The sequence below is a fragment of the Myiozetetes cayanensis genome, unplaced genomic scaffold (assembly GCF_022539395.1).
Source record: "Myiozetetes cayanensis isolate MyiCay16 unplaced genomic scaffold, myiCay2020 scf5-8, whole genome shotgun sequence".
In the NCBI taxonomy this organism is placed as follows: Eukaryota; Metazoa; Chordata; class Aves; order Passeriformes; family Tyrannidae; genus Myiozetetes; species Myiozetetes cayanensis.
The window spans coordinates 66,752,164-66,776,118 of NW_026087742.1; the positions used below are offsets into that span (position 1 = coordinate 66,752,164).

Consider the following 23,955-nt stretch of genomic DNA (forward strand, 5'->3'; position numbering starts at 1 on the left):
CCCGGGATAGCGTGGAGGACAGAAAAGTCGCAAAGAATCTGTTGCAGTGTGCTGTTGGCAGAGACGTGGATGAAACATGGCAATGGGCACTGGTGCGGGTGCTGTGAGCTATACCAGAACTAAGGCGAAGGGTGCTGGGGAGGGAAGCGTGGAGGCCGAGCTGCGCGGCTCCAGCTCTGCCCGGGCATCTCCGCTTTGGCCACTTCGTGTGAAAAGCGCGTAAAACGAAGTGTGACTCTCTCATGTCTCCCAAAGCGGTGGGAAAGGCTCCTAACTTCGTCCCCGGGCGGGACAACGCTGCAGAGGAGCGTGGTGCCGGATCCCCCGGGGGGCTGCCCAGGGAAGCCCCCGCGGTGCGGAGGTGAGGAGGCCCGGGCCCCGCTCCCGCTGCCCCGGCGGAGGGAGGGCGGCGGAGCGCAGGGCAGCGCCAGGCGGGCGGGCGGGGCGGCAGGTGGCGGGGCCGGGGCGGCGGTGGCCGGCCCTGAAAGGTGCGATTGTCCCCAGCTATTCCTGGTATGCGCCGGGGCGGAAGCCGCCGGGGGCGGCCTCCACCGGCCGTGAGGGCGAGGGGCGCCGCGTCCCGGCGGGAGGGAGCCGCCGCCGCCGCCTCTGCCGCGGGGGGCGCGGCCCCTCCCGGCCGCCCGGGGGGCCCGGCGCTGCGCTACAGCCCGCGGCTCCCTCGGATTCCTGCGGCCGCGCAGCGCCAGCGAGCTCCCTCCCGGGAGGGGGAGTTCCGCGGGGAGGAGGCGGAGGGGGAGGAGACGGCCCGGGGAGCGTTAAAAGGAGGCAGCCGAATGACAGCGGCTGCTCCCCGCGCCCCCGCCCCGTGAGGACCGGCCGTCCCCGCTCGCTCACTGCTGGACATGGAGGGGAGAGAGGACGCGGAGTGCGACTGCCAGGTGGCGTTCGCCGAAGCCCAGCGATGGGTAGAGGTGAGGCGGCTCTCGGTCCTGCTGCGTGCCAGCGCCTCGTCGCCCCGGTCCCCTGCCGTGCCCCCTCCCCGAGGCCGGGGTCCCGCCGCGCCCCCCGCTCCAGCAGGGCTGCCCCGCCGCCGGGCAGCAGCTCCGGGGGCGCGGCCCCAAACTTTGCTTCTTTGTCAGCAGCTGTGGGCTGCTATTTTTAGAAAGTATCGTGGCAGCTTGCAGAGATCTGCCTGTGCAGCATCGCCACCGCCCCCTCCTCTGAATCGAAATTAAAGGCTGGCTTGGCTGTCCTCCTGTCATTAAGGCTTCTAATTTCTTGCCATCTTGTAAATTACTTCTACAGCGCTTGCTCCGAGACAGTCTGAATTAAAGGCACTCCTTCCTGTCACGAAAGAGTTCAGGACAGAGAGGAACCTGAAATTAACACTCATTTTCTTCTCTCCTATTTTTAAACATGAGTGTCTGACTGCGCACAGCACTTGATGTAAATAGATGTGTTTCTGTATCGTTACACCGAGTCACACCGGTGCGGTACGTGCTGATGCCTGGGGAGAGAGGTTGTTCCTAGGTGTACCCCTGCGTGGGTATGGTCAGGCAGTGTGCGGCTGAGCCAGTGAGGCTCATGGCGTGGAAGCAGAGAAATGATAAGAATACTGAATGGCCTTACTTAGAGTCGTGGTGTGCTTTTAAAGAGAAGCTTTAAAGTGCTGGTTTATATGTATTTTAACGTATAAAGCTTATTTGTATGTGCCTGTTAACTTGAGATGAAACTTAATGTTGTCAGAAGCGCTATCCCAGTAACTTTTGAAGGCGTAAATATTCAAAAAAGAATGTTTGTTACTTTTTATCTCTCATCTTTATAAGCTTGTCAAGACCTGAGTCCAGGCTTGTTTCCTCTGTAAAACAATGACATCTAGTGCTTAAAATCTATTGAGAATTTTAAACTGAGAGCACCAAAGGCAAGGGTATCACAAATGACCTCCACAAGTGTGATTTGTGAATGTAGGTAATTAAAGCAGTCCTGGCTTCCCAATGTGTCAATTTTATAAGAGTTACCTGCGAGTTTAGGTAATTAAAGCGTTCCTGTCTCACGTATACCTTTCTTGCATTGCTTTTTGTAAACTGGCAAAGCTTACTTTAAATAGTTTCATTAAGGTGATGTGATGACATCTTTGAAAATCCTATTTTAAGGGTTTGTTTTAATTATTATTAAATTTCATATGAAATTTATGGTTGTACCATTCCTACAAAAGGTCCCCTCCTTGCCTGCCAGTAGCACGTGGGAGCACTAGCAAAGCAATGTGAGTGTGGATTGTGCTGTTTGTGTAGAAGGAACCAACAAATGCTCAGCTTCCTGCCTTCCCCATCTAATTTGTGTGGCTATCCTTTGATATGTGAAAGCTGTTCTCATTTTAAAGGAACTTTTAAATTTGGAGAAACATTTTATTGTAAAGCGAGTAACTTGAAAACCTGAAAGTATTGATAAACAGGATGTTAGGGATTCTATAAAGTTAAAGGAAAATGTAAATATTTATTTCCCTATGAAATGAGGTTTGCATTTCAGAAGTACCATTGTGTTTCTCTACTCTTTACATCCAGATGGGTTAAAAAGCCAAGACTAACCATTTCCGTTGTTGTATGAGAAGAGTAATGATGTTTTCAGGATAATGAGACGTGTCCTAAGGTTTTGTGAGTCTTGGTGAAATGAAGTGGTGTAAACGTGATAGAGAGTGAAACTTGGTGAGTCCTAATGATTAAACAATTAGTTTTGAACATGAGGCAGATTTCCAAATATTTATGAACTTGAAGTTCTGATGTTTTGGTAAAGTTTTGTATGCTAGTTTCTCCCTAACATTAGAGGAAGATGAAAGCATACGGACACTAGCTACTATGTGTTTAAAAGAACAAGCCAAAATCTCTTTGTAAACTGTTACTCTTTCCCTTTACTAATGAAATCTGTGTGAACATATTTCTGTATTTCAAAACAGAACTTTTTGGACTCTGAGACTTGAAAAAAACTCAGGAGACTGTGAAGCTGAGGGCTTTTTGCAATGGGAATGAGCAACTGTATTTGTCAGATCTCAGGGGCAGTAAAAAACCCACCCCAAAACAGCAAAAATTTTCACCCCATATGTTCTTGAAGCTCTTTGTGAGAGAAAATTATATCCTGGTCAGGTCCCTCTTCTATCTGTTCCCATCTGAATTCTCCATGCTGTAAGGCAACCATTGGCTGGTGGGAGCTGAAACATTTGTTCCTAGTTGTGACGCTAGTCTTATGCTACAAAAACTGAAAAAAACTCCCCACAAACCCCAAACCAGCCAACCAACCAGAAAAAAAAAAACCACACCAAAAAAACCCAAAGAAAAAACAAAGAAAAAAAAATCCCCACAAACCCGAAACAAACAAAAAACTCCCCCTCCCCCCCCAAACCAAACCCTCAAACAACCTGAAACCAAAAAGCCCAACAGCTTGATTAAGAGTAATAAAAACAAAAATTGTATCTGATATGTGGTGATGGTTAATGAAAGACATCGTTCTTTAATTCAGATTCATGTTGGGGTGTAGTTTATGATAATGCAGACAAGGCAGGCCTGTAGTTTTCACAGTGCAGAGACCTCTTTAAACATAGTCCCCAACCTCTTGTGTTTTGTGATTTGGGAGGGGAGATGATGTTGCTTGTCTGAGTTACTCTCCTGGAGTCACTTTGGGAGGCCCCTCTGTTGAGGTCACCTACTTAGTTTGGGGAAGGAATAGTCATTTTCTGTGCAAAACTCAAGCTCTTCTCACACGTCCTTTATCCAGAACTCATCACTGGTTAGTGAGGTTGGGCCCCTGCATCTGAGACTTTGGAGCCTTCTGAGCTCTGCCTGGAGCAACTGGTGCTGGTCAAACTCACGTGCAGGCAAACCTTCACTTGGCACCTCAGCTGGGCAGATGGTGCATGCTGAGACCAGAATAAAACACTGGTACACCACAACTTAGAAATAGCTTCTCAAAAAAGAAGAAAGAGTAGAGACCTCATCACAGTCTACAACTTCCTAATGAGGGGAAGAAGAGGGGCTGACACTGATCTCTTCTCTCTGGTGACCAGTGATGGGACCTGAGGGAATAGCCTGAAATTGTGTCGGGGGGGGTTCACTGAGATATTAGAAATAGGTTCTTCACCCAGAGGGTGGTTGGGCACTGGAACAGGCTTCCCAGGGAAGTGATCACAGCACCAAGCTTGACAAAGTTCAAGAAGTATTTGGACAATGCTCTCAGGCACATGGTGTGATTCTTGAGGTGTCCTGTGCAGGGCCAGGAGTTGGACTCAATGATCCTTGTGGGTCCCTTCCAGCTCAGGATTTTCTATGATTCTATGAAAGGTGGAGCTGTTTGCCAAACCTAGAAATAGCTGAGTTAAAATTGTTTTACTGTGCTCTGTTCCATATTATAACTTAAGCAAGCCAAAAGCTGTTCCTCCAAACCAAAGCATTCTTCCCCCAGCTATTAAATATCCCAGACTGCCGACTCTGTTTTCCTGCCTCAAGATGTGGGAGGGCAGTCTGCCTCTCCCTCTCTGCAGTTCTCCACGAAGTTCACCCTTGTGAATGAAGAGGAGACATAGTTCCTCTCCCCCAAAAACACATTTCACCATTTTAGGAGTGATGCCCCTCAAAGAGTTCTAAAGGAAAGAAATGTGTGCTGTTTTCCTGTAAAACATCTGAGCTTTTGATTCCTGTTCTGTGTCTTAAATGAACCCTGATCTTCAGGTAAATGTCTATGGTTTGAAATTGTTTGCTAAAGCAACTTGAAATCTGACCCACAAAGTCTGTAAATCTTTAGTTAGAGTGCCCTGAGGCAAATAACGCTTGAATTTTTTTTTTCCCCCCTGAAGTACTCAAATGTACAGATCCAGTCTGAGGGAGGGTGGCCAGCGAGCGTGTGCCTGAATGAATTGTTGGAGTGAAACAGCAGAGCCATAGGAAAGAAAATCCATTGAAGTGAAAAATAGGTGTTGGGCCAGGTAACCCTTGCAAACTTTCACAGCTCTTCTTGTGAGCTGAATTTATTTCCCTAATAACTCACATAAAGTTCTTAAAGTCAGATGTTCTGAGAGCTACTAATTTCATGAGACACTGTTGTGAAGAGCATCAGTCTCAGAGTCAGAATCAGTAGTCCTGGGATTGCTCCTCACGCAGAGAGACTGCAGAGGAACAGAACTCCTTCCTGGTGCTAACACTACCCAGCACTGATGGAGAGAGGTGTTTCCCCATTAGGATTTCTGTAGCAGATAAGGTTTTTATAATTTTCAAGAGGCAGCATTAGGGGAAGAAAGCGCAGCTTGTGTGGACAGCAACTAAAGATACCCTTAACAGCTCCTGTCTGTCATGACCATTAAATAGGTACTGAAAAAGCCTAATTTTTCTGAATGCTGTTGTGTATGCGGACAACTGCATGCATTATTTCATTGCAGTGTGCTTTTCAAAGTCCCAAACTATCTTCCTTGTAATTTAAATGTATCTGTTACATTTTGAATGTTGCAAGATTATTTGGAGGCTTTTGGGTTTTTTCTTTTTTTCCAGGAAAACCCAAATTTGTGTACATATGCATATCCCTCCTCCCTCCTCCTGACACACACACCTGCTTAGAAGATCGTAAAAGCAGATTTGCAGAGTAACTTGGTGGAAGAAGTCTACTTGAAGTAAAACTTGAGAACCAGGACAACTTAGTGAAATCTTTTAGTTTGAATCAACAGTATAGCAAACAAATCCAATGAATGGTCTGACATGTGGCCACCAAATGTTTCTGTTTGTTGAAGCTGTTTGAAGTCTGCATTTCTACTGTATATTTTTATGGCTTCTGCAAATGCAGCAAGAGGTCTAGCAGTGATGTTTTCCCTGTATTTGCATAGAGATCTTACCTCAGTGATTATTTTGTTTTGTTTTCCCCCCAAGCATGAATCTAATGCATACAGTCTGGTATGGCAGATGGGAGGAATAACTGTAGAGATAGAGGACTAATCTTACTGTTCAAATCCTCTTCTCATAGGTTCCTTTATTTAAATTGAACTAATCATCATGAAAATGTTTTTTTCAGTTCTGTGTAATGTATTCTTGGATAATGTGTAGAGAGCCAATGTCCTGAATAGTGTCAGAATGAAAGATGTGTGAATGAAAAGGGAAAATCTATATATTTTGTTGTCTTAAACTATGTTTAATACTGGGTAATTCTGTCAAGTCATAAAACCTGGGTGGGCTGGTTTCTGGAGAACTTGCAGTACAGCTGCCGAAGCCCTGGCTCACATCTACATAAGGGATGTTTTTAATCCTCCTTTAGGTGGATGCATCAATATTTCATTATTATGTTTAGAGTCTTGGCAGTGAGTGTTGCATGGAATAAATCTAAGTGTATCCAATTAATATATAAATAAATATGAATCGATACATAAATATACATTCTGCTAAGTAAATACTGTGTGAATTTAAATCCTAGAAATAATGTTCTCTCCACTGCCTGCAGACTATGAAAGTGCTGTGGTAAAATGTCATATAATAGGGCTAGCAGCAATGTTTTAGAGGGAGAGGGTGACAGTAATACTGTTTGATCTGGCTGAACATTATTCTCTGTTATTTTATTGTCCCCTTGCTTCCAGGCCTCAGGAAAGGTATCTGTAATGTGAGAGAAAAATGGGACTAATTTTTGCTTGAGAGTAAAGTCTATTTCCTGGTTTCTGCAAGGTGGGTTTATATATTTTCAAGTCTATATTTGGAAGTTCTTAGGGTGAATCAAAAGTCTGTCTTCAAGCAGTATGCGATGGGCATGCATAGCTCTGAGCTGAGTTCACAGTGTAGTTTCCTTTATGGACAGTTTCTCTTTGTAACTTTTGAGCGTTGTTTTAAAACTTTGCATGAAAGCAGCATCTGTAGGCACTTTAAGAGGAAGAATTAACTTGTTGACTATAGAAACGGGTATGTTTTCTATACTGGGAAAATTCATTGCAGCTTATGGGTATCTACAGACAATTCTGACCAGACTCTTGTGTTCTTCTGTTCTGTATTTTGTGGTTACCAACTACAGTTAGTTCTGCTGTTACTTTTGTTCTTTTTCTCCTATCTTTTTGTTTGTTTGGTTTTTGAACTGTGTGCTGATCCTTTCTGCAGTTTTGTGAGGTCATGCATTTTTTTTTTCTGGCCATGATTTCTGGAGAAGGTGAGATGATACTGATTTCCACATTTAGCATATTTTGCTCTGGGCTCCCACGCCTGCCCCATTACTAAGAACTCACTTTTATCAGCTTTTCTTTGTCAGGCACTTTTTTTTTGGTCCAAATTTTTAAGTTTTTAATGAGAACTTGTGTACAGTACATTAGACAGTGACCTTGCTGAGCTTTGGAAAACACTTGGGTTTTATTGTGTTGTAAGAACCAGATAGATTCCAGCTGTTTCTTGTACCTACCACTCCTCCACTTTAAAGTCCCTTTATCCACTCCTGCAGGACATTTAAAAAAAAAAAAAAACCAAACCAAAACAAACCCCAACCTTTTTTGCTTAACAAGACTAATATAACTTAACTATCATTTTTTAAATGGGCTTTCCAACTACAGCAGTTTAATGAAAAACAGCATGTACTATCAGACCCAGTGTATTAGAAATGAGTCTGCTGGTCTAAGGTGTGCTTAACACACCTCACTTATTATCCGAATTACCTTAGGGGGTGTGTTTTGGGTTTTGCTGTATTTCACATATCTGAATACTGTCAATCCAAGTGAAAATCTAACTTTAAAGGAATGTAGTGAATAAGCTACTTTAAAATAGGTTTTATGGTTCTCCATGTTGTGAGCTGCTGCATGAAGTTGTATATTTAGCTTTTATGAATAGTGTTTAATTTTTATTTTTGCAATGAAAAAAAGGATGTATGGATCTGACTCACATTGTGCTAGCTTCCAATTGGATACTTAGCTGTAAAGCTTTCATTTGTGTTATATTGAATAGAGAAATCTAATTTCAACAGTGTTTTCCGTTCATAGTACAAAACATCTGGGATTATCTTAGAAGGGCATGAAGATTATAAGACTTGCTTTATATTTTTTGCCAGCGCTGGCACACGTTGTGCAAATGTTGGCACATTTTTTTGGTACCAGCTCATGTGAAAGTTCTGAGTTTTGTTTCTGGATGTGATTCAGCTCTCAGTCATTACTATTAGAAAAGAAACATAATATACTAACTTAGGGAAATAGTTATCACTGCATTGGCCAAAAAAGTCAATCATTGTAATGTAACACAGCTTTAAAGGAGTTAGCTGAGTTGGGATCAGTTCAGCTAGCACAGACAGTGAAATCTGTTGTTTGGGCCAAGCTGTCCTCCTACGGTAGATCCCACAACAATGCGGTTTTGTGTTAGTGCTGAGATAGTATCCCAGGAAGGTGTCATTGAAACTCCTGTGCTTGGCCTGTGCTTCTCCTGCCTCCTTTTGCAGTGGCAGTGGTGTGCCTGACCCCCTGGTGATTTGGCTCAGGGGGTTCATCTGATGATGGAAAATAAGCCTGTTTTGGGGTATTTGGTACTCGCCTGGCTCCTGGGAGGCAAGATGCCTCATGCCAGGGAAGAGGTGCTTTTGGTGGAGACAGCCTTTTGGTGGCAGCTCACTGCTGGGTTGCAGCTGAGTTAGTGGAATGAAGAGAGGCAGATACCTAAACTTAGACAAGCCATCCCTTTCCCTGAAGGCTTCTTGAGTAGCCTGCTTCTGCTCATTGCCCAGCTCTCTTCCTTACATGACTTCGGGATCTGTTTGCTAGGTGTCCTGGGTTGAGGTATAAGATAGACACCTGGATTAAGGAGACTGGCTTCTAACCATAAATAACTTCTTCAGGATGAATTTCATAAGGCTTAAATAAAGTTGGAGCTATTTTAAATAGAAACTCTGCCAGGAGTTTCTGAGCAAAAGCATTTGAAAGTATTTTATATTCTTACACACTGACTCCTGCTATGACAGAAGCAGTCCTTGTGTCTCACTGGAGCTGAGTTGGTTTGGAGATGATCCTTCAGAGGTATTGGGACACCTGGCCCTCAGACTGAGGCCAATCCAATCCCAGATCTAATCTCCAGTGTTATTTGTAAATTCTAAATGGAATTACTTTATTGACTCTGCTATTTGTTATTTATTTTTTTTTTTCCTTCAAGAAGGAATTTGAAAAATCTAGTTTACGAAGTTTGATCTGAGATTTTCCACACATTCAAATGACTGTGTCAGCCAAGAAAAATCAAGATGTGATAAAGAACAGAAACAAGTGTGGGATGTTTTCTGTTTACATTAAGGCAATGGATGAAAAAACAGCCAGTATGCCATTGGGCTCCAAAATGCCTTTTGTGCAGCTATGTCAGAATTTCAGGGTGCTGGAAGTGGCAGATGATGGGTGCATAGTGTCAATTTTTGCCAGTGGTAAACTCCTAGCCTGGGTCAGTCATGATAGTACTGTGTTAGTTGCTGATGCCTCCAAAACTATGACATAAGTATCCTCTTTCTGTTATTAGCTGGTTGACATTGAAGGAAGCAGAATGTTGACTTAATGATCTTAAGTGTCTTTTCCAACATTAATAATTCTGTGATTCTGTGAAGCCAGATGTCAAAGTGGCTGTGGAGAAGAGGAAGAAAAATGAAGGTCCAGGTTTGACACTACAGGTTGGAAGGGTTTTGTTGCAACACCTGTTGCACTGCCTTGAAATGCTTCTTTGATTGCTATTTAAGATTAGGTAAAGCAGGGGACAAAGTTAGGCATTGCTGCATTTTTGCTCTAGGAAAAACCTTTTTTCTTCCTTGTGTCACCATGCTTTCTTTGCCTAAACAGTGCCACTGACAAAATGTACCTTTTTTTGATGCACCTGAAAACGTTTCACTCATTTTCCTGAGTGAAAATGGGCTGGACATTTGGTTGCAGGCTCTTCTGCAAATAGAAGAGGTTGAGGGTGTAACAAAATGACACTATCTTAAGTAACTAGAAGGGTTTCACCTTTTTGTATGTGTGTATGTATATATATGTGTATAAAAATAAAAATATATATAGATAGATAATGTCAGGCAGGCATCCTCATTGTGAGTTCTCAGCATTCAATAAAAAGGTTACGTGGAGTTGATTTTATTTGGACTGAATGGAAATGGAGTGAGGATGAAGGCATGAGCTCTAGGTACAGATGGATATCTTTCACAGACGTTTGCCTGATGCTGTGGAGGGAAAAAACCATCTGTGATATAATAAACATCAACTTAATGTTTATTCAGGAGGGTATTGCTCCACAGCTACGAGTCTTATGTGTGCATGAATTTTTTCAAAGACAGATCTCCATTAAAATGCACAGACTGGTTTGCTCACTAATGACTTAACTTTCATGTGTCTGATAAAATCCAAAAGTCCTCTCTGACGTTGGGGTAGGTCTTGCAAAGTAATCTCAGACTCCAGGAAGGTCTACATGTTACGTGTCATTGGATAGGGCTGGGAGCTGTGTGCTGTGGAGAAATGACGGAGAAGAGGAGCTTGGAAAGGGACGAGGACAAATGTGCACCTAAGGTTATTTGTAAATAACTACTTTCTCCTTCTCACACACTGAATTTCTTACCTTGTGAGTATTTAAATTATGAAATTTAGTAGAACATGCGGGCTTTATAAATCTGGGGTTTTCTTTTGCATTTGTTTTGCATTTAGTAATTTAAAACAGGGGAATACAGTTGGAGACTGTTCTTGTTCTAAATTTCTGAATGTGTTATTACATTTATTTGAATTTTTTCACTTATATATTTGTAAAATTAGTATCTCATCTGCTTTACCTACCATGGGACATGGAAACCTATTGTTAGACATGACTGAAAAATGCTAGCATATGCGTGCTTATGGTTCCTTTCTTGTTTTCTTCCCTTTCTTACCTCCTCAGCTAAGAACTTCTAAAATTAGTGTTTATTCTTTTTATTGTGGCAACTAAAATCTTATATCATTCCATTTTCCAGTGGAATCTTTGATCTTTCCTTATGAAAACTGTCTTTTATTATAATTGAAAATATCCAAATATGTTTACCAAAACAATCCAAATATGTTTACCAAAACAATCACCTTTTATTATAATTGAAAATTATAATAAAAAGTGATTGTTTTGGTAAACATATTTGGATATATCATAGTTAGAAGGATAATGCTATTAAATCATGTCTGGTTCTCAGTATAACGGTGAATTTTGTCAGAACACAAAATACTTAACATGCACATTTCAGCAACAAGATTTGGTCTTTGTGTGCAGGCAAGTCTCTTGCAAAAACTGTATTGACTGGTCATGGTAATAAAGCGTGAGGCTGGAGCAGCAGTTTCCAGCATCCCAGCAGATGATCGGGAGGCTGGCAGTAATTTGGTTTCCTGTGTCTGGTGCATTGATGGGCTAGATGCAATCCAGCCGTGCAGATTTCCAGTGGTGACTCATCTGATTATTTTGTATTTCCTCTCTGATCAGCGGAGGAGGTAGGATAGAGGAGGATGTCTCTCTGGCAGTAGAAGACATTTCTAATGTCACGCTACCTTTCCAATATGGGGGAGTGAAATGTGGAAAGGATATTGGTGTGTCTCAGCTCTTTTTAAAGGTATGCCAGCCTTCCTCACCTCCCTTTTATTTAATTATTTGTTAATTTCCTTAGAGTGTTATCCCTAACCCAGCTGTGCTGTGGCTGCATCTTGGCCACATCTTAGCTTTATTTTTGTACTGTTGCACAGTATGGGAACGAGTGAACCTTATGCATGCTCAGTTGAACACACATTGCTCCTGGGGGGAGGATATGGAGAGGAAATCTGGATCTCCAGGTCCTTTTCATCTCAACCCCAGCACATTTCTCCACTCAAGAAATGTATGTCTTTTTTTTCCCCCCATTTTTCTGATGGTAGGGAATTTGCATTCCAGTTTGGGCAGGGGCGCTCTTCTGCAAACCACTAGTGGGGATAGATGGGATGTGCACCAATTTCACCATTTTTAAAATCATCTATGCATATAATGGTGCTTAGGTTGAACATAGTGATTTGAATTTTTCACAGATATGCAGATTAAGACCCCTAAGTACTTGGATTGTGTGTGCTTACCTGATGTAGGCTGGGAATTGGGAGCAGTGTGGCTGCTGTCAGACAGAAATCCATGCGAGCCTGGGTAGGTCTGGAAGGAATACCCAGAGCATTATGCAATATAAATATCCTTTGAGATTAGGTTGCTACATGATAATTGCAGCCAGACACAGCTCATTGTTTTCTTCATGTAAAGAGCCTGGATATTGCTCACTTTCTTTTATGTTTTGTGACAGAAGGTTTAAGTATGAAACTTGCTTCTGTGTAACTTCTTTTATCTCTAAAGAAGACTGTTTACCAGAGTACTAGTAATACATAGGTGCCTCAACTATTGTAAAAGTATAATGTGTCTTTTCAAGAGCTTTATGGTCTTAGTTATAGAATGCAGAATCCTTACCATGGGAAGTGTCTGTTGGAGAAGCTATTCTTGAGAAAGCTGCTTTAAACCCTCTCCTTAAACCCTCTGTTGCAGTAGGTACGTGGATTTCCTCTGCCCTATTCTCTCTGGTGTTAGATGTGTAATACCGTGATACAAGAATTGAAGTCCCTGTGTAAATGCTAGTATTTTATATTCCCTTCTGTCTACTTTTAAAACAGTTTTAATCCTCTTATTTGGAAGGGAAATACGTAATATAAGGGAGATGCAGATAAAAATCCACCATGTCCTTGGGGCCAGTCTGATAGACAGTGTGGTGTACTGAGGATCTTCACTTGCTGTAAGGAAGTCTTCAGGGACTGGATGTTATTGTAACACCAGCAGTCAAGTAACCCAACACAGTTGCACTCCTCATGTTGTCATATTCCTCAACTTAGTAAGAGAAGTTTGGGTCATCTTAACTTCCACAAGCAGCTCCTGTTTACTGGTTCAGTTTAAATGATTGTCTCTTTTTTTTAGCATAGGCTTTATGGCCACGATGCTCTCTGGTTTTCTGCTGAGAAAAATCTGGTTTTAATCTTGAATTCTGAGCTGCAGTTTTTTGGGACATACTCAGAAGTAGGCATGAGTTTTCAGTATGAACTAAAGGTTCAATTGTTTCCTGGATATAAGTGCCAGGACACTTTCACCTCTACTGTCATAATTTCATTTCGACATGGAATTAAACTGACATGTTTTGGAATTTACATAGTTCAATATATACTTCTTTCTACTGAACTTTTTAGCATAAAAACATAGTTTTAGTGATGATGTGGAGTCTTTAATGGTCATTGTAAAAGTACTGTTAAGCTGACAGGCCGAACCTGTGAAAAAATCTCTGAAGCAGTGTCTAGTTTCAGGGACAGAGTTCTCCAGCAGTCAGAAAATTATACTGCTGTTTTAGACCTTGAAGCCTCTTGCTTTTATTCCTATATAGTGTCAGTGGGTGCTTGCTGCTGATGTTTGTTGCAGATACCACGTGCTACAGTCTCAGACGATGGGGAAACTGCTGCGTGGAGCAAATGAGCATCTCTGCATAGATTCATTACTCGAACCAAGTTACTCACATACATGCAGTCTGGAAATACTAGAAGTCTTTGATCTTTAAAACTTAATGTTTGAAAATGTAAATGATGTACTTCTTTTGATCTGCTTCTTAAATTAAATGGTAATTGTGAAAATTACATTTGGCAGTTTTCCATTTAAAGGGTTTGTACTTTTCATTTCACATTATGTTAATTTTAAGCTGTGTGTCCTTGCTGGTTTTTTATCAGTGAATTCTGGTAAGGGGGTGATCCTTATGTTTCTACAGGGCCTAATTATTAGCACTGCTTGTATTTTATGATGAGACCCTAAAGTGCAATTCCTCTAACACTGATGCCAGAGATTGTCAGTTTTACCTGGGTACCCCTGACTAGGGTAATAGGAATCATTAAGGCTGGGCAGTAGAAAACTAAGAATTTGGGCTGTGTGTGCCCAGGATGGGAGGTTCTGACTTGTTAACTTAAGGTCTCAGAAAATTCCTGGGCACGTGCTCCACTGCAGTCTGGTGATAGATCCTCACTAGCGTCTGCTGATAGCAAAGTAGCAGAAGCTTTTTATCTCTGTCCTTCTATGCTACTGGACTGTTTGCTGGTGCCTTTTCAAACTACCAGCATCTTCTAATCAAAAACTACTGGATAATTGAGAGCTCCTAAAACGTTGATGAAGCTCATGCAAAGTTCAGTCTTTTCCTTACATCAGCTTTCTAGTGCATAGTGGATTTGTCTCTTATTTACCATAAATGATGATAAAGACCTCTCTGCCTTTGTCCTATTTTGCTATGAAAGGAGCCTTTGAAGTCTGAGGGCCACATCAAACTACAGCTGGTAACTCACAAGGTTATTCAAAAACTTATCCGTGTGTAATAGGTTCTTTTAAGCTCCTGTTGGTTTAATGCCAACTAAAAATCAGCTGCTAAACTGAAATGAAGTTGTTAATTACCCCCTTAGTAAAATCACTTTGTGTACTTTTCAATTATTAATATTTGTTTAACTCTGCAGAGATTAAGTTTGTGGGGGAGAAGGTTCAAGGTGGTTAGTACTCAATGTCTGCCACAACACCTTTAAGATGTACTCATGGCTGGAGGAGGTGTTGCATGAGTTTTTTTTTTGTTGGAGTTTTTTTCTAGGAGTGGATAAAGGTTCTTTTTTCCAGATCATAAACTGTCTGTGGAGTGGGATTTTCTGCTTTTAATATCATCGTGTGGACCTTCTGCTGTTATTCATGCTTTAGTACCCAAATCTGTCTTGCTTTCTATCTCCTGTTGATTTCCTGTACGAATGCTTGCATTAAGTTCAGCATCATGCTGAATTACCATATTGCTGATTTTGCTGATTTCTGTTTGTCTGTGTGCTGGTGGATTTGAGCATTCATCTCCAGTTATTTACATAGGACATTAAACAATCCAATTGCTTTAGTGGCTCCCGTCAGAGTTAGGAAATTGCCCATCTGAGGTGAACAGGAACATCTAAACTCAGAGCTGCTACAGCAGCCTGCCTGTGAATTTGAACTTTTTTTTTCTTTTAAGCACAAAATAGAGACAAGGCATTTCCAACTGGGGATTAAAACAGCTGCCAGGGAAAATAAATTAAGTATCTTTTCTGAGGTTATGGATATTATTTACCCTGTGTTTCAGTGTTTCTATGTGATTTTTCCTCATTATTTTCTTTTTTTTAGTAAATAATGTAAAAAAACCCCTTCCAGATAACTTTTGAAAATTAAAATGAGATCCCTTTGATTTTAGTTTGAAAGTGGATGCTTAAATTCTACTTCTTTTTCCAGTTGTGGGGGATTTTCCTCAGTTTCTCTTCCTCAATATGTTCCTTTTGGCTTCTGCATCCTTTTGGATAAGGAAGACTTGTAGAATTATTAGAAAACCTGTAATTCTTGTATACATGTGAATTAAAATTCTCTGATCAAAATCTTTGGGTTGGGGGTAGAGGGGGCCACAGGAACCGTGTGTACTCTCCTGCTCTGAGGACAGAGAACCCCACCAGAGAGCACTGGCTGGGAGTGGGACAATGCAGCAGGACTTCATCACCACTTGTGAATCTCAGGCCTCTATTGTTACTCAAGTCTCAGAGTTATGTCAATGTTGAGAGTGCTTCTATCTTTTCTTCTTCTTGAAGCCAATATGAAGGTCCTAATATGAAGGTGGCTCAAAGTGGGAGTTGATTAAACAGTCAAGTACCAATTTAAAGATGTTACTTTGAAACATCAGGTGATGCCGAACTTTTTTTTTTTTTTTCACTGTTTTCTCATAGTGATTAAATTCATTTAAAGTCAAGTTAGAGCAAGGCATTAATTAAAGTAAGGAATTTTAGAAGTCCAGATTTTTTTTCTCAAACTTGAAGAACTTGAAACAAGTGAACTCCGTAACTGCCTAAGAGCAGATAACTTGTATTTCTGGTGAATGTTGTTGTCAGTTTAAAACCTCTCTCACTGCTCCTTTAAGGGTAGCCCAGAACTAAATAAAATAAAATAAAAGATCTTAAGCTTCAGACCAAAGCTTTGACTTCGAATGTATTGCTCAGGATGAAAAGATAAGTGGTAGGTGTGTTCTGTTTCATGGATTTAAAAAACAAACAAACACAAAGTAGCGTCTGCTGTCGGGAGAACTTCTTTCCTGGAGCCAAACTTTCATAAACTTTCTGAAGCTCCTCACTTTTCCCCCTGTAATTTCATTTTTAACCCTGTTTGGGGATTCTTACAACCTCTTCAGTTTTTGAGGCTTTTCTAGAAAGCAGAGCTACAGAGCTGCTGTGGTCCTGTAACCTTTGTGCAGCCCCCTGTGACAGAGCACAACAGCCAAGGACTTGCTATTTCCTGTAAAACTCAACAGGAACAGGAATCTGATAGTACAAGTTTGTTCCCTTTTTAAGGTGTGAGGCTCCCATTCTCTTGTAACCAGGAAAGCTAATAGTTAAATAGCATTATGCTCAATTACATTCTTCTTTCCCTTCCCTCCCCTCTTATTGACGCTATAGGAAGAGATTTGACAGTGACATCTCAAGCTAAACTTGCTAAACCACAACACTCAGGGATTGTTACTAGCAGAAATGTTGGTACTTGTGTGAAATCTTAGGAAACTGAAAGGACCAAACTTTAGGCTTAAAAAGGAAAAAAACCACAAAAAACAACTCCATGTTGCTCTTTTATAATATATACCTACAGGAAGACATCAGACTTCCTTCTCAATTTTATGATAAATAGCATATGCTCGGTTTTGGCATTAGATTCTTGAAATCATGTTTAAATTAAATGGTAGTAGTTGGATGAAATGGGCTTAGACAGGCTTTACTTTGTTTTGGTGCTCTAGAGCTAATCATTTACAAATTGCTGAGCTGAGGGGCACAAATTAACGACATTCCAGTGTCTTAAAATATCCCTCACTATGTCATACTGAAAAAATGTATATTTGGCATTCAAATGCTATGAATTTCACAAATGTTTCATTTATGTGAAAAAAGATCAAGACAGAAAGAAGTTGACATTTTGTCAGTTATTTTCTGTTATTCTGAATAATGCTGTGCATTTTTGAGTAGCACAAAAGTCTTCACAATGTTTGTAAAACTACTTTACTACAGGGCTACAAAGAATTTTCTACCACAGTATTTTTCCCATATAGGTTTTTTAAAAATCTTTTCAACAGAGGAGTCAGTATCAGAAATTTATTAAAGAAAATGTCACTGACCATGAAAATTTTTACTTCTTAATCCAGTTTCACTTTGTGCCAAGTTTTCAGATTTGTTAAAGTAACAATGTGTTCCATTGCAGTCTATTGTGACTTTCCAAGAATTCAGAAGATATTTTTCAGGAATTCTCAACTTGCCATTAAAGTGTTTTTAAATGAAATCTTTCATGTTCAAACGGCATAAGTTATTTTCAAATAATATTGAATATACTTTTCAGGATTGTTTTATTGTACACATTCTTTTGCTTTGGTAAAACGTGTTTTGGGTAGTTATGTTGTAGTGCTATTCCTGCATGTAGGTAAGAATATTAGTATGCTTTTTGGTTATTTTGTTGGATACTATTGAATTTTAATTTGCTTCTTCGAAGTCATTAAATGAAAGATGAGCCATTTACTTTATTGACCCCAAATCTGTCCTTTGACCTCTATTAATAAATCTAATACAGACTCTGACTGTCACTTTCCATAGACGTATCTTTTGATAGAGATACATTTCGGTATGAATTTTGCACATTTTAAAGTGTATGTGGCCTTGACTACTAAAATACTTTGTCCTAACAAAACCTTGAAGGGTTTATTTACCAGCTTTTGACTTTTATATTTGTGATTTTTTTTTTTTTTTTTTTTTTGACATTCTGGTGCCAACTGCCATTACCACAAAACATGTAGTCATCAGGCCTTGGGGTTGTTTCAGCTTGCCAGGTTTCTGTGTAACCTCCCTGAATTCAGCAGTAATGTTGCACAGGACTGCTGGAAGCAGCAGTGGAACTGGAATTATGCAGACTCTCGCCTTCGCACAGGATATAGGCAAAGGCAGGAGACCAAGGTGCACCAAATATCATGTCTCTGTTGCAGACCTGAGGCAGGGTTACACGAGGGCTGTGCTGGGTACTCTGACAGCGTGTGCTGAAGGGTATGGGGCAGACAACAGAAGTGGCTCTTCTCATCTTTCCACCCCCATTTTTCAAATGCAAACACAAATAGCACATCTTCTAGGGCTCTCTACTTTTGTCCTGTGTTTCTTCTGTTTTCACCTCTGGCAGTAAGGCTGTGTTGAGTTTTGCATGTTCTTCCTTGAGGTGGCAAACACTTGATTTTTTTTTTCCCCTTTTTTTTTTTTTATTTTTATTTAATATGCATGTCTAAAATGATGCCTTGAGCAGGTGGATTCATGTAGCACCTGTAACCAAAAACTGTGTAATGAAGTTCAGGCCTACTTGTACTTTTAATATTCCCTTCCAAAGTATGTTATTTTTCTTATGTGGTTTCTGGAGGTTCTTCAAATAAAACCCTGCAGTAGTTGCAGCTATTCTCTCCATTGGTACCTGCCTCATTCCCATGAAACTGTCATTGGAGGTGCCCAGGAGGAGCCCTTTGTCCTTCAGAGCATGTAGGTCAGTCATTTTTACTAGCTCAAGACAATCTTCCATCAAGGAAAGGGAAAACAGATTTTCTTTCTTGTTTTTTTTTCTGACACTAATATGTAAAGTCTGTGGAAGTGTAGAAAGTGCCAGTGGTACAGAGGCATCCTCAGCACCACCACCCTGCACTTTCCCAGCTCTGCAGGCATCTCCAGTGCAGCAGGTCACCAGAGGAGCATAGCTGGACCACTAAGAGCTTCTCTAAGCAGTGTAACACTAATAACTTTACACATAAAGACTAATCAGTTCCTTCCTCCCCATCCCCTCTAAGTGATGAGAATTAACAGGCCATACATAGGAATTTATTAGAGAATTCATTAGATGACATACATTGGATGTGACCAGTACCATAGTCTTTAAATTCTAATAAATCATAGTCCTCTATGCAACTTTTACCACAACATTAGAGTTACAGAGCCTGGTGTTTGGGTTATGTATGATACTGTAAGTGCCACTTAACCCGTGTCTCTTCAGAGTTAGCAATTACCCTGATCTGAGTAGTTATAAGTACTCGTAGGGGTAGTACTTGTGTCTGTACCACCCACTCTGCAGTTTTTCTTTTTTCTTGTTTTAATAATGTCATGTCATAGTAGGCATTACAGGTTTGAATTTCTGGCTAGACACTTAGAGGATATGTCCTAAAATAAACTGATATATTTGTAGCCATTTTTTGCATCTAGGTTATTGTGTGTTTTGAGCAGTTGCTGCGAAGCACCTCATTTCCCAAACAACTCCAAAACTCCCTCTGAAACTCACTTTGTTCTGTCTTGTCCTTTAAATGCTGGAGATACATACATGCTTAACTAAGAATTTTCACTGCGTTTGGTATTTAGATGATGAGACTGAGTAAGTAATTATGTGAAAATTGCATATATGGCTGAAAGGAGCTTAAGGGTCACATAGTTCATCACTACTCTCTTGTAAAACTAGATATTCTTACACCTAGACCATTCCTCGCATATCTGTCTGTCTGTCTATCTGTTTATCTCTATGTACTTTAACCTCTTAAAAACTGGTACTTAACTTTTCTGGTTGATTTTTCTTCCCTAATACATGACAATCTCCTTTGCTGCAAAGTAAACCACTTAGTACAACTCTTGCTTTGATAAATTTGGAAAAGAAGTGTTCCCTCTCATGTCTTATTCATAATAACTGGTCCTCATACTCTTAAGACTCTTTTCTTTAAGTGGGGTACATGAAATAGCACGTACCAAACTAAGAGCAGGACAGCTACTGCACCAATACAAACTGATAAATAACCACTTAAGGCATTGCATAAAAGGGTGTGGGGGTGACTGATTACAAACCTGTTATGAAACAAAAAAGCTAACATTGTTTTGAGATGTACAGGAATATCCTATTTATATATTCAGTTACCCTGTTTTAAGAATAAGATTTTGTAGCCAAGTTCTGAGTTTTCTCTTGCTGAACTTTGGACCAGTGCTCCAACTGAGGAATTTAACAGGGAACTTTTGTCTCCCCACCCTTAATACTCATGCAGTGTCTCAGTTTGGGTTTATTAATAATATATGGTTGTTGTTCATTACCTAATTCTGTAAAGAACACACTGGAGTGTCCTGGAATTTCCAATAACTTCTCTTGGGTCCAGTTTAGTCCCTTATCCCAGTCAGATTTGCCACCTTAGAAACTTGTTCTGTACATGTGTGGTCTTCCCACTTTCACATAATGGCCTTTTAATTTCCTTACCTAAGTTGTGTTTCCATAGTCTGTCTTTAAATAAAATAACAAGACTTTTTTCCAGTTGCATAACTTCATTCCATCTATAGCCCACTTACTGCTTTTCTGGTGTGTCAGACCAGTTAATTTGCCAAGGCAGGAAAAAAAGCGACTTTTCAAACCAAAGTGTTATTCCCTCCCAAAAAGCTATGGCTTGGTGGTGGTGGAATCAGCAATTAGAGAAACCAAAGTTGGGGAGAATAGTCTAAATATTTTTCTAACCCTTATTATTCTGCATTCTTTCTCATGTCATTGCACGTCAAAAGGGGATCTTTTTTATTTTTAATTTTTTTTCCTGTCAGTGAGACCTTGCCAGCCCTGTGAGTTGGAGATAATTGCTAATGTCTTAGAGCATGCTCTAGAACAGACAAGAACTCTAATTAAGCAAATTCTTCCAGGCTTTGCCATCTTCAACACTTATACTCTGAGTGGTTGTTTTCCCAGTCCCATGGTTCTCTGAAGCACCTGCCAGCTCTTCAACTGAACATCGAAACCATTTTTTTCATTACCTGTTTATTCACCATCATCATGCCTGATCTGTACTTTCTGTTTATTCTAGTATGACCATAGAATTTCTTCTATATTTTGTCTTTAGTTACTTTTTTACCTATACTTGCGTGACTCTTTTTATTATGCTAGTTGTGTGAATTCTGTTTGCTTCTACTTTTGTGAATTGGTGTCTCAAACTTCCTGTTTTATCATGCTACTCTTTGGTTTAGGCTGTTTGGTTTCTCATCACAGTTTTTGATAGAATACAAAAGTAAACTAACCACAGAACTTTATTGGTTTGATTGAATACCTGCCAGATTCTATAACACCCTTGAAAACAGTAAATAAATTTTTGAGACCACTTGCAGGATACTGCTGGGTGGTCTCTATACAAAGAGCACAGTTGAACCTTCGTCCTTATATTGTCCAAAATTGCTGTCTTTATTAAAAATTTTTTAGTAGGAAACTGAGCTGTCTTAACATGTTTAATTTGAAGTTGTTCCATATTTTTAAAAAATCAGTTGTAATGCTAAAGATGCTCATGGTAGTCTGTATAGCTCATTGTTTGGCATCCTTGCTGTTAGTCTACACATTTGTTACTGGAGGTGCAGTAACATTTTGAAGGTGTTCATTCTGGTTTAGTTTCCAGCAAATGATGGTTACAACTGAAGGCAAAAGAAAATGTCTGAGCCTGGTTATTGAAATGAGGGGTGAGGGGTTGGGGGTTATAAACTAATAGGCTGTCCTGAGGACATCTGTGCGATGGAGTGAGGTGCTGTGCTGAGCTTTATTGGCTGTTTGTTTTGTAGTTAGAGTTGAGGATCCTCTAAGATTCAGTGGTTTATTTATATTATGCTGTTGTGTTTCCTGCTTTTTCTTCAATAAAGGTATTAAGGCAAATTTCCATACGTTTGTCTCAACAGAAGCAAAATATTTAATTATTTAAAAAACCCCATGCATGAAGGTGAAAATAAAGTTGTTGCATGCAGAACAATAAACTCCATTAATTTTAGTATTGCTCAGAAAAAAATAGTTGATGGTGAAAACAGACTGAAAAGAACTGAACAAGACTATTTTCTGCCTTTAGTTCTAAAAGAGGTTCTTGGCATAATCTAGCTGATTGAAGATTAGGGTCTCTTTCCTATTTAAACATGAGGATAAACATGGCATTTGGTGCTAAAGTACTGATTGTGCACTATGCTGCTGTCTTTCTATTCCTCAACCAAAAGTGTTTTCTGACTGGAAGATACAGTCTTAAATTCATAAAGTCATGCTTATAAAAATATTTGATCAAGTACTTTATCATCTCCCAAGCCATGGGAAATCAGCAAGTCTGACAGAAATAATGCAAACTGTACATGCAGTTTTATTTTGAAGTGGGACAGGCGTTGTGATGGGAAAGGAAGAGCAAATGATCTTTGAGCATTTGTGATAAGTACAGTAGAGGTTCACAACTTAATCTTCAAGATCAAGGTCTGAGAGGAGACTTCTTGACCAGAAGGGAAAATGAAGTTTGGAATCAGAGAATCATGATGGACACACTCTGTTTTTTTTTCCCCTCAGAGTGTACCTATCACTTCAAAAGTGCAGTGTTTTGGTGACTTCAAAATTTTGCCAACAATACAGCCACTGTTCATTCAGATTTACACTTTCACTGATGTTAATGTATGGCATATTTAGAAAATATTTCTTTCCTAACCAGTACTGTCAAAATTCAGTATGAAGTCCTAGATTTGTACATAATTGAGAGCTTGATAGTCTACTGTAGAATATTTTTGTAATGAAAATTCATCTTAAACTGGAAAAAAGAAAGTGCTGCCTGAAACTAGTTGTATGAATGATTTCAGATTAGCAATAGTTTGTATATTGGTATGTGCTGGGTGGATTTGCTGGTGTCTGTCATAAAAGCCTAAAACAATGCATTCTCAGAGAAAGAAGATGTTAGGACAGTTTGGTAGTATATAGTGTCTAGATGCCAAAAGAACAGAGTATATGTATTTATGTAATAGTCAAATGATGAAACTTATAATAAATGACAGGATGGTAGGACCGTGAAGGGGGAAAGAAAAGCTTGGGCACTTTATGTTTCATGTTGTGAAATAAAAGTGATTTTCCCATCATTTCTTCACCCCAGAAAATGGCATATACTGAAAATTCTTATTCGGCTGAGGGCAGTGTTCTAAAGAAAAAAATTACTGTCAAAATAAATTCCATTTTATAACAGCAGAGGTCAGAATATGTCAAGAGATAGGAGATCAGTTTTGCAGTGACACCCAGATTCTGTATGAATTCACCCTTGCTATCAATGCAGGCTCTCAAACTGAGGCACTAGGCTTAGAGAATATTGGCTAGCGTAAGATACATGGGCTCTTAGTAGTATATTCATCATTACATGCCTTAGTTAAAAAGGCATTATATAGAGTTAGCAGTTCAGACTTATCACAAGTTGGACTTGTATTCAGGTTCTTCTGAATACACGTCTCTGTATGTTGTGTATCACAAACAAATCTTTAAGCAAGTATTTAAAAAAGCTTGGTATATGGGTACAGGAGGAAGTGGTGGGTGATATTTCTCCTTTCGGTAATGATTTCTGATGCAAGAGAACCGTTTGTGAAAAGAAGTGTTGCTCTCCCTATCTGTGTTTTTTACCATTTAATTATAGAGAAGGCTAGAAACACCTCTGCTCTAAATATGAAAGTACTGGTATCCTCCCTCCCCACCCTGCAAACGTGCTGACATACTTGGTACAGGTCACTGTCAGACAGAGGATGTTGGGTGAGATGGACAACTAGTTTAACTCAATGGGATAATTCCTTTGTTAGTCTGTAAATGTTGTGCAAGTCATGTTTGAATGCTTCCAGCTGAAGTTACATCTGACTTCTTGTTCTAACAGAACATATTTACGAGGACGTGTGCCCAATAAGGCACGTGATTTTGTGATGCCCCCAAACAAAATTAAATCTTACACTGGAAATAGCATCGATAACACAAAAGATCACTTCTTTCTCTCTGGAATTTTGAATTAAAAAAAACCCCAAAGACATCATTCTGCTTTGATAAAGCAGTGACCTAATGTTAAAAGCACTTCCCAGTTTTATTTTTGTTATGATAGGAAAAGTGTCTTCTACTGCTCTATTGAACTGTAAATAAAATGGTAAAAAGTTTC

At 40.0% G+C, this 23,955-nt stretch overlaps 1 protein-coding gene across 20 annotated transcripts in view; it reads left to right on the top strand.

Moving 5' to 3' along the window:
* The first annotated feature begins 786 nt into the window (after window positions 1-786).
* The window catches only part of LMO7 (LIM domain 7), a 130,070-nt gene continuing 106,901 nt past the window's right edge, over window positions 787-23,955 (top strand). For 5 of the 20 annotated variants that reach the window (XM_050331825.1, XM_050331819.1, XM_050331817.1 and 2 more), the window contains exon 1: window positions 791-932. In XM_050331825.1, the coding sequence (XP_050187782.1) occupies window positions 864-932 (69 nt within the window). In that variant the 5' untranslated portion in view covers window positions 791-863. Of the gene's footprint in view, window positions 933-23,955 lie in introns of all 20 variants that reach the window. The other 15 variants (XM_050331823.1, XM_050331824.1, XM_050331835.1 and 12 more) reach the window with 7 other exon arrangements.